At 42.9% G+C, this 17,500-nt stretch overlaps 1 protein-coding gene across 2 annotated transcripts in view; it reads left to right on the top strand.

Moving 5' to 3' along the window:
- The window catches only part of LOC135519282 (receptor tyrosine-protein kinase erbB-4-like), a 540,414-nt gene that overhangs the window by 324,004 nt on the left and 198,910 nt on the right, over positions 1-17,500 (top strand). For both annotated transcript variants that reach the window (XM_064944424.1, XM_064944423.1), the window contains exon 3: positions 1,492-1,678. In XM_064944424.1, coding sequence (XP_064800496.1) covers positions 1,492-1,678 — 187 coding nt within the window. The remainder of the gene's footprint in view (positions 1-1,491; positions 1,679-17,500) is intronic.

The raw sequence follows: 17,500 nt of genomic DNA, 5'->3' as shown, positions 1-17,500 counted from the left end.
CCCTTATGAAGTGCACTACTTTTGACCAGGGCCCATATAGAATAAGGTGCCATTTAGGACACAGGTGACGTGACTCTCTAAGCAATGCGTGAAAAACGTTCAAATGTTTTTGGTCAAAAACCAAAACCATTGTTCATATCCAGGGTTCCCCAAACGAGGTTGTGTAGAGCTAGGGGGGGAACGAAATATGCACCCAAGGGGGCAGGACGATGTCTGGGAAACCCTTCATTAAGTAACTGGAGTCAATCATGACAGAACCATGACTGCTTCTGCCACTTCTGGGCCAGGCCTGGGCTGACGACAGCTGTCAGTGACGGAGGTCTGAGCCTGAGCAGTGGTGGCAGCAGCAGCAGCAGCAGTGGAGGTGGCAGATGTGTGTGGGTGCATAACGTAGCGTGCAGTGGAGGCCTGTTGATGTCATTACTGTCACTGTTGGCGTTAGAGTTGTGACAGGCCTCTCTCAGAATCCCAAATGACTCCCTATTCCCTATGTAGTTTACTGGCTCAGGTCAAAAGTAGTGCACTATATAGGCAAAAGGGTGCCAATTCGGAGGCAGCCTCTTTCAGTCCGTGACCTCTAAGGACAGCCACCATGACAGGGGTGGGGGGATGAGGGGAGGACGGTCATGTCACTTTGATTCATACTAGCTCTGGCTGGGTGGGTTTGCAAAGTCTCAGCGGTCATTATCCTTTCTAAATGTAATTTAAGTGTGAAGTGATGGTGGTGCTAATGGTGATGGCTGTCCTTCTGTATCACCCTGCTACTGAGTGGAGCGGACACAAACTTGGAGACGGAAGTTTTAGCAAAGTCTTCGTTGACCTATATCGGTATCTTACTCACACAGTTGCATCGTGACTAATTGGGGAGGTGAAAATGACCTTCTGATGAATCCGTTTTCAAAGCTACTCTGTGTCTATTTTAGCCTGATCCCAGATCTAGTTGTTTTGTCTTGCCAACTACTTCCAGAAACAGTTTGGAACTCAGTAATGAGTGTTGCAACCGCGGACAGACAATTCTTACATGCTACACGCTTCAGCACTCGGCGGTCCCGTTCTGTGAGCTTGTGTGGCCTATCACTTCGCATGAGCCGTTGTTGCTCCTAGACGTTTCCACTTCACAATACAGCACTTACAGTTGACTGGGACGGCTCTAGCAGGGCAGAAATTTGACGAACTGACTTGTTGGAAAGGTGGCATCCTATGACAGAATCACGTTGAATGTCACAGCTCTTCAGTAAGGCCATTCTAATGCCAATGTTTTGTCTATGGAGATTGCATGTCTGTGTGCTCAATTTTATACACCTGTCATCAACGGGTGTGACTGAAATAGCCGAATCCACTAATTTGAAGGGGTATCCATGTACTTTTGGCCATGTAGTGTAGATCTACAGTCAGTGTCCAGATTTTAGTGTATGTCTGTTTGTCTCCCTACAGTATCTCCTGTTTCGTGCTGTGTCTGATGTTCTCTCTGTCACCTCTCTTCTCTTCCAGTCTATCCGGGAGGTGACAGGCTATGTGCTGGTGGCTCTGAACCAGTTTGACTACCTGCCGCTGGAGAACCTGAGGATCATCAGAGGAACTAAGATGTATGAAGATCGCTACGCTCTGGCGATCTTCCTCAACTACCGCAGAGATGGGAACTTTGGCCTGCGCCAGCTGGGACTGAAGAACCTCACAGGTATGTGTGCATGGTCTGTCTCTGTGTCTCCTCTGTCTGACGCTCTGAGATCTCTCTCTCCCTCCCCTCTCTTAATGTGTTCTCTCCATTTATGTACAGTGCCTTGCGAAAGTATTCGGCCCCCCTGAACTTTGCGACCTTTTGCCACATTTCAGGCTTCAAACATAAAGATATAAAACTGTATTTTTTTGTGAAAAATCAACAACAAGTGGGACACAATCATGAAGTGGAACGACATTTATTGGATATTTCAAACTTTTTTAACAAATCAAAAACTGAAAAATTGGGCGTGCAAAATTATTCAGCCCCATTACTTTCAGTGCAGCAAACTCTCTCCAGAAGTTCAGTGAGGATCTCTGAATGATCCAATGTTGACCTCAATGACTAATGATGATAAATACAATCCACCTGTGTGTAATCAAGTCTCCGTATAAATGCACCTGCACTGTGATAGTCTCAGAGGTCCGTTAAAAGCGCAGAGAGCATCATGAAGAACAAGGCACACACCAGGCAGGTCAGAGATACTGTTGTGAAGAAGTTTAAAGCCGGATTTGGATACAAAAAGATTTCCCAAGCTTTAAGCATCCCAATGAGCACTGTGCAAGCGATAATATTGAAATGGAAGGAGTGTCAGACCACTGCAAATCTACCAAGACCTGGCCGTCCCTCTAAACTTTCAACTCATACAAGGAGAAGACTGATCAGAGATGCAGCCAAGAGGCCCATGATCACTCTGGATGAACTGCAGAGATCTACAGCTGAGGTGGGAGACTCTGTCCATAGGACAACAATCAGTCGTATATTGCACAAATCTGGCCTTTATGGAAGAGTGGCAAGAAGAAAGACATTTCTTAAAGATATCCATAAAAAGTGTTGTTTAAAGTTTGCCACAAGCCACCTGGGAGACACACCAAACATGTGGAAGAAGGTGCTCTGGTCAGATGAAACCAAAATTGAACTTTTTGGCAACAATGCAAAACGTTATGTTTGGCGTAAAAGCAACACAGCTCATAACCCTGAACCTACCATCCCCACTGTCAAACATGGTGGTGGCAGCATCATGGTTTGGGCCTGCTTTTCTTCAGCAGGGACAGGGAAGATGGTTAAAATTGATGGGACGATGAATGGAGCCAAATACAGGACCATTCTGGAAGAAAACCTGATGGAGTCTGCAAAAGACCTGAGACTGGGACGGAGATTTGTCTTCCAACAAGACAATGATCCAAAACATAAAGCAAAATCTACAATGGAATGGTTCAAAAAGAAACATATCCAGGTGTTAGAATGGCCAAGTCAAAGTCCAGACCTGAATCCAATCGAGAATCTGTGGAAATAACTAAAAACTGCTGTTCACAAATGCTCTCCATCCAACCTCACTGAGCTCGAGCTGTTTTGCAAGGAGGAATAGGAAAAAATGTCAGTCTCTCGATGTGCAAAACTGATAGAGACATACCCCAAGCGACTTACAGCTGTAATCGCAGCAAAAGGTGGCGCTACAAAGTATTAACTTAAGGGGGCTGAATAATTTTGCACGCCCAATTTTTCAGTTTTTGATTTGTTAAAATTTTTTGAAATATCCAATAAATGTAGTTCCACTTCATGATTGTGTCCCACTTGTTGTTGATTCTTCACAAAAAAAGACAGTTTTATATCTTTATGTTTGAAGCCTGAAATGTGACAAAAGGTCGCAAAGTTCAAGGGGGCCGAATACTTTCGCAAGGCACTGTATCAGTTTGCCGACCAATTGAACATTGCTTAAAGTAGAGTTTGGCTTAAAGAATAAAATAAATCACCAGCGTTCCAGGCCTGCTGCACATATACTATATTTCCAACTTTGTCTTCACATCTGTGTTTCAAACTGTAACAGTCAGACACTCTCCTTTGTTCTAGACGTAGTTTGTTGTGGTTGACTGCATATGTTTGTGTTGTCTCTGGACGTGTGGAGCCATACAAGGACAGTTTACAGTACACATAACTATGGGTCGATAGAACTTTATACATGTTTACTCAATTTCCTCTTTTCAGAGTCACACTGTACTGTTACTCAGCCTAACGTCAGTGAAATCCTGATAGTCAGTGACTGTGTGTAAAGTCAGAAGCTCTGCTAGAAAATGACTACAATGAAATGAGTACTAAATGAATGTCTGTAACGTGTGAACCAAATGTTAGCGTGAGTTTAATGAGAATAAAACCGAGCTGTTTTGATCTTTTCAAATCAATTGTGTCTGTCTAGATGTAAAGCTAATGGGTTTTTACTGTGCTGCTATACTGACAGATTTGAATTAAAATCTCTTCACACTTATAGAGAGAGAGGAAGACGTGGTTAACCTAACTCAGGTATAGCTCTGTGCTTTCTGCTACTCTTTGTCAGTTTATTTCTCCAAACTATTTTCATTTGGCTGAAATGCAATAACATCTTAACCCCCTAACTCGTGGGATTTGGGCAATACGGATCGGGCTAAATTTAAATGTTTCTTACAGAAGAAATATGGAAAACGTAGGAAAAACCATGGTAGCAATTTAAAGGGAATAGTTTGGACATTTTGGGAAAATGATTAGACTAAAGGTGAGGACACAACAGTTGACCTGACACATTATACTGTTGATTTGATGTGCATTTTACATTTACTGTACTTTTTACCATATTTGTTGATAACTAAATCTGAAAATTATCTAGATAACATGATACAAATATTATTGGAAAATTTGGGGTAGGTGCAACATAAAACAAAACATTGACAAGGGTTTGAGTGAGAGGTATAACTGTTGTTTCCACGTGGCCAAACACCTCTCCAATGTGTGCACAGTTCCTAAGTCATTTCATTGCACTTTTATGAGTCAAAGAAGTATTCAACTAGAAGGTCCTTTTTTGAGCTCTCCTAGTTGAGGAACCAGAGCAAGAACACTTGTAGTTGTTTTGTGTGGTACACAGCCCCTGCCTTTACACAATTACTGTTATTCACGCAATCCAAAAACGATCCATAATAAATCGCAATATGTGTCAGGCGGTCATAATTTGAAAACTTCTTCTATTGTCAACATGACCAGCTAAATGCTAAAATATAATTTTACAGTGTTAGGCTTTCACATGGCAATTCAGAGAAGCAGATTGTAATTTTGGTGCACATAGAATGGAGTCATGAGTTGGGCTGTGGCATGCAAGAGACTGCTGGTCTCACGGTAAATGACCGTTAATTAACATCAACACATTTAGCATCTCCAGACATCCACACATATAAGCACATACAAGCTGCTAATGCATGCCTTGGAACAACTACATTTTAAAAAGTCAAACAAATCATTTTAATATAAACCATTACAATAAATCCATTCTTTTTTTTAGGCACGTATAAAGAAACATTGTGATATAAAGAAAATGTATTTCATAAGACCAGAATATGAATTTTGCATACTGTATGTTATCTGGCTCTGCGCCATGCAATGTAGGCTTGTTCATTTAGCAAACAAGATATGTGTACAGTGCATTCGGAAAGTATTCCGACCCTTTGACTTTTTTCACATTTTGTTACGTTATAGGCTTGTTCTGAAAGGGATTAGATTAAAGCTTTTCCTCATCAATCTACACACAATACCCCATAAAGTCGAAGCGATAACAGGTTTTTTGAAATGTGAGCAAATTTATTTAAAAAATAAAACAGAAATACCTTATTTATGTAAGTATTCAGAACCTTTGCTATGATACTCAAAATTGAGCTCAGGTGCATCCTTGAGATGCTTCAACAACTTGATTGGAGTCCACTGGTGGTAAATTCAATTAATTGGACATGATTGGGAAGGCAAACACCTGTTTATATAAGCTCCCACAGTTGATAGAGAAAAAACTTAAACCATGAGGATGAAGGAATTGTCTGTAGAGCTCCAAGACATAATTGAGTTGAGGCACAGATCTGGGGAAGGGTAACAAAATACAGCATTGAAGGTCCCCAAGAACACAGTGGCCTTCATCATTCTTAAATGGAAGAAGTTTGGAACCACCAAGACTTCCTAGAGCTGGCTACCTGGCCAAACTGAGCAATCGGGGGAGAAGGGGCTTGGTCAGGTAGGTGACCAAGAACCTGATGGTTGCTCTGATAGAACTCTAGAGTTCCTCTGTGGAGATGGGAGAACCTTCCAGAATGACAACCATCTCTGCAGCACTCCACCAATCAGGCCCTTATGGTAGAGTGGCCAGATGGATGCCACTCCTCAGTAAAGGGCACATGGCAGCCTGCTTTGCCAAAAGACACCTAAAGATTCTCAGAACATGAGAAACAAGATTCTCTGGTCTGATGAAAACAATATTGAACTCTTTGGCCTAAATGCCAAGCGTAACATCTGCAGGAAACCTGGCACCATCCCTACGGTGAAGCACGGTGGGGGCAGCATCATACTGTGGAGATGTATTTCAGTGGCAGGGACTGGGAGACTAAGTCAGGATCGCGAGAAAGATGAACGGAGAACAGTACAGAGAGATCCTTGATGAAAACCTGCTCCAGAGTGATCAGGACCTCAGACTGGGGTGGAGATTCACCTTCCAACAAGACAAGAACCCGAAGCACACAGCCAAGATAATGCAGGAGTGGCTTTGGGACAAGTCTCTGAATGTCCTTGAGTGGCCACGCCAAAGCCCAGACTTGAACCCGATCGAACATCTCTGGAGAGACCTGAAAATGTCTGTGCAGTCACGCTCCCCATCCATCCTGACAGAGCTTGAGAGGATCTGCAGAGAAGAAAGGGATGAAACTCCCCAAATACAGGTGTGCCAAGCTTGTAGCGTCATACCCAAGAAGACACGAGGCTGTAATCAAAGTACTGAGTAAAGGGTCTGAATGTTATGTAAATGTGATATTTCCATTTTTTCTTTTTAGTACATTTGCAAAAAAATTATAAAAAACAGTTTCTGCTTTGTCATTTAATACATTTTAAAATAAAGCTGTAATGTAACAAAATGTGGAAAATGTCAAGAGGTCTGAATACTTTCCAAATGCACTGTATGTCCCATGCCATTTTTTATATTATATGATTTTATAATAAGAAGAATATAATTGAACATAGCGGAATAAAATAGTAAGGACATTTTTCCCAGTCCAGAGCGAGTGCGAGCATATATGAAGTGGATATGATGAGCATAAAGTGATAATTTGAAACTGGTCATATATGCTAGATTTAGAGTTATTTGGCAACTTTTGTTGTGAATGAGACAAACCATAGAATGTCTTAGAAATCAAACATGTATGAGCTACAGGGTGAGACTATAGGCTTTTGCACATGCTTTTCTCTCATCAAGTGATTGTATTTTCACCCATCAGACTATTCTCAATTTAATCTTGTCTATGTTAAATGAGTTTTGATTTAGAATGGCCCATTGTCAAATGGGCAGGAACAGGGGCAGAGGAAGAAAGACATGTCATCCATCTAATAGCTGATGGAAGCCACTTTTCAGCTGGGTTGTTTTTCTCACTCACGCGGGTGCTGTAAGCTACTCTGATTATTTCACTCCACAGATCAACCACTGTGTGAGAGCATGCAGCCTCTCGCTGTTCTCTCTCTCTGTTCTTGCCAGTGTTTCATTTGGGAAATCAAGTGAAATCTGTCGAACATCAACATGTTTTCACAACCAACCATATATCATGAAAGTTTTGACAGCCCCTCTCTGTACGCATGAGAAAGGAATGAAGGAGGGTAGGAGATGGAAATGCATGATGGTGAGATATTCTGTAGCTAAAGGTAATGTGTCAACCTATTAATTATGAAAATATAAATAATACAAATACAAATGTACTATAATTGTAGGCTTACTCTGTAAGCCACCCAGCAAAATAAATGAACCAATAGCATTGTCTAGGCCTCCAGGCCAACCTTCGCTCCCTGACTCATGGATATCATTTTTGGAGCGTAGTATATGGTAACCAGTCCATCCAGTATGGATAACAATACAGTCTACAGTCAATTTTGGAGTATAGTCTCGACCAAATTTGTACCACAGACATTTTAAATCAGATTTTCTTTGTTTTTCTGCTGTGAATAGTATGCGGTAGGTTTTGTATTGTCGAACGGCACAATCATCGTTTTATATGGGCTTGGCCTCATATACAGTATAGGCCTATGCAAATGGACATTTTGAATGAATCATCACCTTAGAAAGCTCTGTCCACAACATACACATCAACCGTGTATGAGGGATGAGGGCAGCTTCTTGTCGCTCGTGGTGTTCAAGTTCAAAATCCATACAGAGCTGTGAAGCAGAGACCCTGATCTCTGATGTCATATATACTATGCCATGTTGCTTACAGCCACTGCGTTCCAATTTAGGAGATTATCAGTGATCTTTCTGAATGGTGATTGACTGATTGGCACCTGACCTGTTCTTGGGAAGCTGTATGTGTAATATTTTGTATGTCTAGTTTTAGCACCAGTATCCACTGAGGTCTAACCAGACTAGCCTGGTCCCAGATCTATTTGGTCGGCCATATGAGTTGGCAAGACAGCACAAACAGATCTGGGACCAGGCTTGCCAAGCCCCCAGCAGAATCTGATAATGGTAACCACGTGCTGGTTTTGCATGGAACAGAATGAAAAGGTGTATGTACAGACAGTATATGCAGCGAAATACACAATGTCAAAGCAAGCTTTAGCCCTTTACTTCATCATGGCTGTCGCCATAGGAGAACCCTTTGAAGAACCATTTTGTTTTCAGGGAGAACCCTTTTGGTTCCAGGTAGAACCCTATTGGGTCCCATGTAGAACCCTTTCCACAGAGGGTTCTACATGGAATCCAAAATAGTTCTACCTGGAACAAAAAAAGGGTTCTCCTATGGGGAACCATTTTTTTAAAGTGTAGCCTGTTTTTAACCTGTAAGCTACGTCTGTATACGTACACACTACATTAACATTTTTCCTTTCCCTGCATTTACTCTGCAGTACTCTGCAGTCGTACATACCCTGTGCGTTTCCCTGTTTGATTTTGTGTGAATTCTTACTGTGTTCTCTGTACCTGCATACCAGTTCCGGAGTTATGTTTATTGAGTACATTGCAATTGTTTTGTAATTATATCCACGTTACGTTGCTCCTGTGTTAAAGTAAATGTCCAGTGAAAATCTCACTTTTAAAAATGTATGTTCTGTTTTGGACTCGCTATCATTACCGAAGGCTGGGGCTTCATTACAAATGTCACCCTATTCCCTATTTAGTGAACTACTTTTGACCAGCACCCTATGGACCCTGGGGTACTAGGCAATAGGGTGATATTTGATATTTTACATAGGGTTTTCCTAATTGAGATGAAATCTATTTTTCAAGAGAGACCTGGTCTATAAACACAAAACACCTGTTTGATGAACACAGAACAAGAATATTAACTGTCTGATCCTTCTCAGAGGAGATATACGTAGGTAAGACTAGCTACCTAGGATATGTAATAAGTTGTGTTCTCCTCCCTCCCCATTCTCTCACAATTTATATTACTGTTGTTTAGCATACCCCCTCATTCTCACATCCTCTAAAAGAACTTATGAATATGGAAAGTGTAGTTCTCTCTCTCTCTCTCTGTCTTCCCCTCCATCTCTCTCTCTCTCTCTCTCTCTCTCTCTCTCTCTCTCTCTCTCTCTCTCTCTGTCTTCCCCTCCATCTCTCTTTCTCTCTCTCTCTCTCTCTCTCTCTCTCTCTCTCTCTCTCTCTCTCTCACTCTCTCTCTCTCTCTCTCTCTCGCTTTCTCTTTCTCTGTCTTCCCCCTCCATCACTCTCTCTCTCGCTCTCCCTCTCTCTCTCCCTCTCTCTCTCTCTCTCTCTTTCTTCCCCCTCCATCTCTCTCTCTCTCTCTCTCTCTCTCTCTCTCTCTCTCTCTCCCTCTATCTCTCTCCCTGCGGTGGGTGACCCTTTACCTTTTAGAAGTGATGGCAGCAGTAGCTCTTTAAGATGCTATGTTCATAAACGAAGGACATGAATAACAGGCTTTGGCCAGACACCAGGGTTACATCCCAAATGGCACCTTATTGACTATGAAGTGCATTACTTTTGACCAGAGTGCTATGGGCCTTGGTCAAATGTCATGCACTACAGAGAGAATAGGGTGCCATTTGGGACACAACCCAGTTCTGTCAGGAGCCCTTTAGGGCAGTAGTGGTGCGTGAGTACAATCACCAAGCCAGAAAGAAATACATATTACAACCTATTGTGATAATTGCCTTGTTTGCTCTATAACCTTAGTTAGTTCATATGCCTTGCCACCATTGTATATAGACCTAAAGGCAGAGACAATAAGAAGACACAGTGGTAGAATAAATTCAACCACACCTTTATTTGATCACATAACCGGAGCGCCGGTGAATTCCACAAACCATATTGCATGTAACAAACAGTTACTTGACCTACAGCATGGTCAAGTAAGGTAATGTTTCCCACATTTAATGGACTACTAAACAACTTCATTCAGAACCACGGATAGTTAACGTAAGTCGCAAAGAAACAGGAGCTACATCTACTATTCCAGGACCATTTCAACATCATCTAATCACCTTTGCTTAGTCTAATACAGTGACAACTAAAAGATACCAAAAACAATTTTGTCCAATCAACATAAGCTGAATATGATGTGGCTGTCCATGGTTCTGATTTGTGACCAGATTCAGGAAACTAGGTGTATGTCGCAAGTCACGACTTCACAGGAGAGCTGTTTGAACGTAAAAAATACAGGTAGTGCGATAGGGAGAGTAATGTTCAGTGAGCTGTTCTCTCTCTCTTAGATGTCTGGAAGTAGCTGGCAAGTTAGTGCAGAAAGCACGGATCAACCCTTAAATAGATGGGTGGGGCTAAGGCTTAAGAGGGTGTGAACAATGCTGAATGGGTGTAGACAAAGAAGGGCTCTCCAATAGTAGTACCAAAACATTGAAAGATGGTTTTCTCAAAATTGAGTTTACAAGTTGATCAACTTTCAAAGCAGAGTTCCTTTCCCATTGTTTCCTCAAATACATTGTATGATACCATTTTGTAGCTCTGAGTCTCTACTTTTATCCCATTTTAAAAAAAAAATAGAAATTCAAATGTTGCTACATAAGACCGAATCCAGGTGGTGAGACACATTTGTGTGTGTCTGTGCGTGTGCGTGTATGTGTGTGTGTGTGTGTGTGTGTGTGTGTGTGTGTGTGTGTGTGTGTGTGTCTGTGTGTGTGTGTGTCTGTGTGTGTGTGTGTGTGTGTGTGCGTGTGTGTGCGTGCGCAAGTAGAAAAAAACATGTAGAGAAACACCATCCTCCTCTGTTTCATGTTGCCTAAACGGTCTATAACTCTGTCATACAGTAACATTTGTATTTGTTGTTGTGCTAGGCTACCTGGCTAAAATGCTTGCTCGCAAACCTAACTTCCTTTCATGGGCAACTTTAGCTAGTTAACATTAGCCTTTTACATTTAGCGACATCTTAAACTTCCATCCTCTCAGTCCAGGGGCACAATGTCTGAATTTATGGTTGGATCAGATTCATCATTATAATCATTGGTAAATATGGAGAATTAAGTCAAACCACCAATCCAAATCCTTATGGCTAACACACCAATGCTTTAGGGTAACATGGTAGGTAAGGTACAGTTAACATATAGACCCATATCACTCACTGTACTGGTAGGCAGTGTGTCTGCAGTCTGACCAGCTGGTGTCTGTCTGGTCAGTCATAGAGAGAGAGAAGGATGAAGAAAAGGAAGAGAGAGAGTGAGAAACAGACAGTGAGAAACAGACAGTGGTGTGTCATCACTAAGAGAGACGGAGCGTGCGAGAGAGAAAGTGAGAGAGAGAGGAGGAGGGGGAGAGAGAAAGGAAAATAAAGAGGGAGGAGAATGCCAAAAGACAATGGTGGCCAGAGACCACACCATACAGTGCATTTGGAAAGTATTCAGACACCTTGCCTTTTTCCACATTTTGTTACGTTACAGCCTTATTCTAAACACTTGTTTTGTCCTCAGCAATCTACTACACACAATACTCCAAAATGACAAAGCGAAAACAGGCTTTTAGAAATGTTTGTTAATTAATTAATTAATTTGTTATTAAAAATAAAAAACAGAAATACATTATTTACGTAAGTATTCAGGCCCTTTGCTATGAGACTCGAAATTGCACTCAGGTGCATCCCGTTGCCAGTGATCATCCTTGAGATGTTTCTACAACTTGATTGGAGTCCACCTGTGGTAAAGTCGATTGATTGGACATGATTTGGAAAGGCACACACCTGTCTTTATAAGGTCCCACAGTTGACAGTGCATGTCAGAGCAAAAACCAAGCCATGAGGTCAAAGGAATTGTCTGAAGAGCTCCGAGACATGATTGTGTCATGGGACAGATCTGGGAAGGGAACCAAAAAATATCTGCAGTATTGAGGGTCAACAAGAACACAGTGGCCTCCGTCATTCTTAAATGGAAGAAATTTGGAACCACAAAGACTCGACCTAGAGCTGGCTGCCTGGCCAAACTGAGCAATCGGGGGAGAAGGGCCTTGGTCAGGCAGGTGACCAAGAACCCGATGGTCACTTTGACAGAGCTCTAGAGTTCCTCTGTGGAGATGGGAGAACCTTCCAGAAGGACAACCATCTCTGCAGCACTCATCAATCAGGCCTTTATGGTAGAGTGGCCACATGGAAGCCACTCCTCAGGAAAAGGCACGACAGCCCGCTTGGAGTTTGCTAAAAGGCACCTAAAGGACTCTCAGACCATGAGAAACAAGATTTTCTGGTCCGATGAAACCAAGATTGAACTCTGGCCTGAATGCCAGGCGTCACGTCTGGAGGAAACCTGGCACCATCCCTACAGTGAAGCATGGTGGTGGCAGCATCATGCTGTGGGGATGTTTTTCAGCTGCATGGACTGGGAGAAGAGTCAGGTTTGAGGCAAAGATAAACGGAGCAAAGTAGAGAGGGATCCTTGATGAAAACCTGCTCCAGAGCGCTCAGGACCTTAGACTGGGGCGAAGGTTCTTCCAACAAGTCAATGACGCTAAGCACACAGCAGAGACAATGCAGGAGTGGTTTTGGGACAAGTCTCTGAATGTTCTTTAGTGGCCCAGACTTGAACCCGATCGAGTATCTCTTGAGAAACTTGAAAATAGCTATGCAGCAACACTCCCCATCCAACCTGACAGCGCTTGAGATGATCTTCAGAGAGGAATGGAAGAAACTCCCCAAATACAGGTGTCAAGCTTGTAGCGTCATACCCAATAAAACTTGAGGCTGTAATATCTGCCAAAGATGCTTCAACAAAGTACTGAGAAAAGGGTCTGAATACTTATGTAAATGTAACATGTCAGTATTATTTTTACAAATTTGCCCACGTTTCTAAAAACTTGTTTATGCTTTGTCACTATGGGGTATTGTGTGTAGATTGATGTGGGCAAACAACATATTAATCCATTAGAGAATAAGGCTGTAACGTAACAAAATGTGGAAAAAGTCAAGGGGTCTGAATATTTTCTGAATGAACTGCACATAATAACACAGTGTACTGTATGTTTTCTGTTATGTAAGAATACACCCATTACAGGACTAACGTTAATTCACAGAGTTATTTCACGGCACAAATAGAACAGTGAGTTTCTGCCTCCTTCCCAGCTCGCTCAGAGACAGTGAATCATTTAAACTATGCTCATTGTTCTACTTGGTCATTCCTTCCTCCACACACATCCACACATCTACTATACCATTCTGCATGGTCCTCAAGCAACATTAGGTAATAGTTTCATGTGTACCTTATTTTTGTTTTTTGTATATTATTTTATTTATTTAAAAAAAAATGTATTAACATTTTTGGATAATGGCGCCGGGGAGGGGGGGGACAGGGGGTGCCGTTTTACGGGCTCCTAACCAACTGTGAAATGTTTTTTTTTTTTTTTTGCATTGTTAGTAACTCATTTTAGACATAGTGTTGCTGCTATCGTCTCTTATGACGGAAAAGAGCTTCTGAACACCAGAACAGCGATTACTCACCTCAAACTAGACAAATAATTTGTCTTTAATGAGTCCAACGCAAAGCATATACTACTTTGTCGAGACAAGGCCCAAATCCCCGTCAACCACATGAAAAAAAAGGAGGAGGAGGGTGGTGTGCCTCGTAAGAATTTGCTGACGAGTGGGTAAACCACCAACATGCAATCATTGGAAAACAATCTGGAAGGTCCACGATTAAGACTATCCTACCAATGGGACATTAAAAACTGTAATATCTTCTCTTTCACTGAGACATGGCTAAACGACGACACGGATAATATAGAGCTGGCTGGCTACTCCGTGCATTGGCAGGACAGAGCAGCTACGTCTGGTAAGACGAGGGGCGGGGGTGTGTGTCTATTCATCAAAAACTGCTGGTGCACAATGTCTAATATTAAAAAAGTCTTGAGGTATTGCTCGCCTGAGGTAGAATAACTCATGATAGCAGTAGACCACACTGTCTACAAAGAGAGTTCTCATCTATATTATTCGTAGCCGTCTATTTACCTACAATCTGATGCTGGCACTAAGACCGCACTCAACAATCTGTATAAGGCCATAAGCAAACAAGAAAAGGATCATCTAGAAGAGGCGATCCTAGTGTCTGGAGAATTTAATGCAGGCAAACTTAAATCCATTTTACCTAATTTCTACCAGCATGTCACATGTGCAACCAGTGGAAAAAAACTCTTGACCACCTTTACTCCACACACAGAGACACATACAAGGCTCTCCCTCGCCCTCCATTTGGCAAATCTGACCATAATTCTATCCTCCTGGTTCCTGCGTACATGAACAAAATTAAGCAGGAAGTACCAGTGACACGCTCAATACGGAAGTGGACAGATGACGCTGATGCTACGCTACAGGACTGTTTTGCTAGCACAGGCACAGGTTTTGCTAGCACAGGCTAGCACAGGGATTCATCCAATGCTAATGAGGAGTATACCTCCCCAGTCACCAGCTTCATCAATAAGTGCATAGATGGCATCGTCCCCACAGTGACCTTACGTGCATATCCCAACCAGAAGCCATGGATTACAGGCAACATCCGCACCAAACTAAAAGCTAGAGCTGCCGCTTACAAGGAGTGGGACACTAATCCGGACGTTTATAATAAATCCCACTACGCCCTCAGACAAACCATCAAACAGGCAAAGTGTAAATACAGGACTAAGATTGAATCCTACTACCCCGGCTCTGATGGATTACAGGCAACATCCACACTGAGCTAAAAGCTAGAGCTGCTGCTTTCAAGGAGCAGGACACTAATCCGGATGCCTATAAGAAATCCCACTATGCCCTCAGTCGCACCATCAAACTGGCAAAGTGTCAATACAGGACTAAGATTGAATCCTACTACACCGGCTCTGACGCTAGTCGGATGTGGCAGGACTTGAAAACTATTACAGACTACAAAGGGAAAACCAGCCGTGAGCTGCCCAGTGACACCAGATGAGCTAAATGCCTTTTATGCTCGCTTTGAGGCAAGCAACACTGAAGCATGCATGATCGCACCAGCTGTTCTGGACGACTGTGTGATCACTCTCTCCATAGCCATGTGAGCAAGACCTTTAAACAGGTAAACATTTACTAAGTTGCGGGGTCAGCCGGATTACCAGGACATGTACTCAAAGCATGCGCAGACCAACTGGCAAGTGTCTTCACTGACATGTTCAACCTCTCCCTGACTGAGTCTGTAATACCTACATGTTTCAAGCAGACCACCATAGTCCCTGTGCCCAAGAAAGCGAAGGTAACCTGCCTAAATGCTTACCGCCCCGTAGCACTCATGTCGGTAGCCATGAAGTTCTTTGAAAGGCTGGTCATGGCTCACATCAGCACCATCCTCCCGAATAACTTAGACCCACTCCAATTCGCATACCGCCCAAACAGATCAACAGATGATGCAATCTCAATCGCACTCCATACTGCCCTTTCCCACCTGGACAAAAGGAACACCTACATTGGAGAGAACAAGTATTTGATACACTGCCGATTTTGCAGGTTTTCCTACTTACAAAGCATGTAGAGGTCTGTAATGTTTTATCATAGGTACACTTTAACTGTGAGAGACGGAATCTGAAAGAAAAATCCAGAAAATCACATTCTATGATTTTTAAGTAATTCATTTGCATTGTATTGCATGACAGAAGTATTTGATCACCTACCAACCAGTAAGAATTCCGGCTCTCACAGACCTGTTAGTTTTTCTTTAAGGAGCCCTCCTGTTCTCCACTCATTACCTGTATTAACTGCACCTGTTTGAACTCGTTACCTGTATAAAATACACCTGTCCACACACTCAATCAAACAGACTCAAACCTCTCCACAATGGCCAAGACCAGAGAGCTGTGTAAGGACATCAGGGATACAATTGTAGACCTGCACAAGGCTGGGATGGGCTACAGGACAATAGGCAAGCAGCTTGGTGAGAAGGCAACAACTGTTGGTGCAAATTATTAGAAAATGGAAGAAGTTCAAGATGACGGTCAATCACCCTCGGTCTGGGGCTCCATGCAAGATCTCACCTGGCGTGGCATCAATGATCGTGAGGAAGGTGAGGGATCAGCCCAGAACTACACGGCAGGACCTGGTCAATGACCTGAAGAGAGCTGGGACCACAGTCTCAAAGATAACCATTAGTAACACACTACGCCGTCATGGATTAAAATCCTGCAGCTCACGCAAGGTCCCCCTGCTCAAGCCAGTGCCTGTCCAGGCCCGTCTGAAATTTGCCAATTACCATCTGGATGATCCAGAGGAGGAATGGGAGAAAGTCATGTGGTCTGATTAGACAAAAATAGAGCTTTTTGGTCTAAACTCCACTCGCCGTGTTTGGAGGAAGAAGAAGGATGAGTACAACTCCAAGAACACCATCCCAACCATGAAGCATGGAGGTGGAAACATCTTTCTTTGGGGATGCTTTTCTGCAAAGGGGACAGGACGAGTGCACCGTATTGAGGGGAGGATGGATGGGGCCATGTATCGCGAGATCAACAACCTCCTTCCCTCAGTAAGAGCATTGAAAATGGGTCGTGGCTGGGTCTTCCAGCATGACAACGACCCGAAACACAGAGCCAGGGCAACTAAGGAGTGGCTCCGTAAGAAGCATCTCAAGGTCCTGGAGTGGCCTAGCCAGTCTCCAGACCTCAACCCAATGGAAAATCTTTGGAGGGAGCTGAAAGTCCATATTGCCCAGCGACAGCCCCGAAACCTGAAGGATGAAGGATATGGAGAAGGTTTGTATGGAGGAGTGGGCCAAAATCCCTGCTGCAGTGTGTGCAAACCTGGTCAAGAACTACAGGAAACGTATGATCTCTGTAATTGCAAACAAAGGTTTCTGTAACAAATATTAAGTTCTGCTTTTCTGATGTCTCAAATACTTATGTCATGCAATAAAATGCAAATTAATTACTTAAAAATCATACAATGTGATTTTCTGGATTTTTGTTTTAGATTCCGTCTCTGTTTTAGATTCCGTTAAAGTGTACCTATGATAAAAATTACAGACCTCTACATGCTTTGTAAGTAGGAGAACCTGCAAAATCGGCAGTTTATCAAATACTTGTTCTCCCCACTGTATGTGAGAATGCTGTTCATTGACTACAGCTCAGCGTTCAACACCATAGTATCCACAAAGCTCATCACTAAGCTAAGGACCTGGGACTAAACACCTCGCTCTGCAACTGGATTCAAGACTTCCTGACAGGCCTCCCCCAGGTGGTAAGGGTAGGCAACAACACATCTGCCACCCTGATCCTCAACACTGGAGCACCTCATGGGTGTGTGCTTAGTCCCCTCCTGTACTCCCGGTTCACCCACGACTGCGTGGCCAAGCACGACTCCTACACCATCA

This window comes from Oncorhynchus masou, chromosome 29 (genome assembly GCF_036934945.1).
Source record: "Oncorhynchus masou masou isolate Uvic2021 chromosome 29, UVic_Omas_1.1, whole genome shotgun sequence".
Taxonomy (NCBI): Eukaryota; Metazoa; Chordata; class Actinopteri; order Salmoniformes; family Salmonidae; genus Oncorhynchus; species Oncorhynchus masou.
The sequence above is the reverse complement of the archived record's forward strand: the minus strand, read 5'-3'. Positions and strand labels throughout refer to the sequence as shown.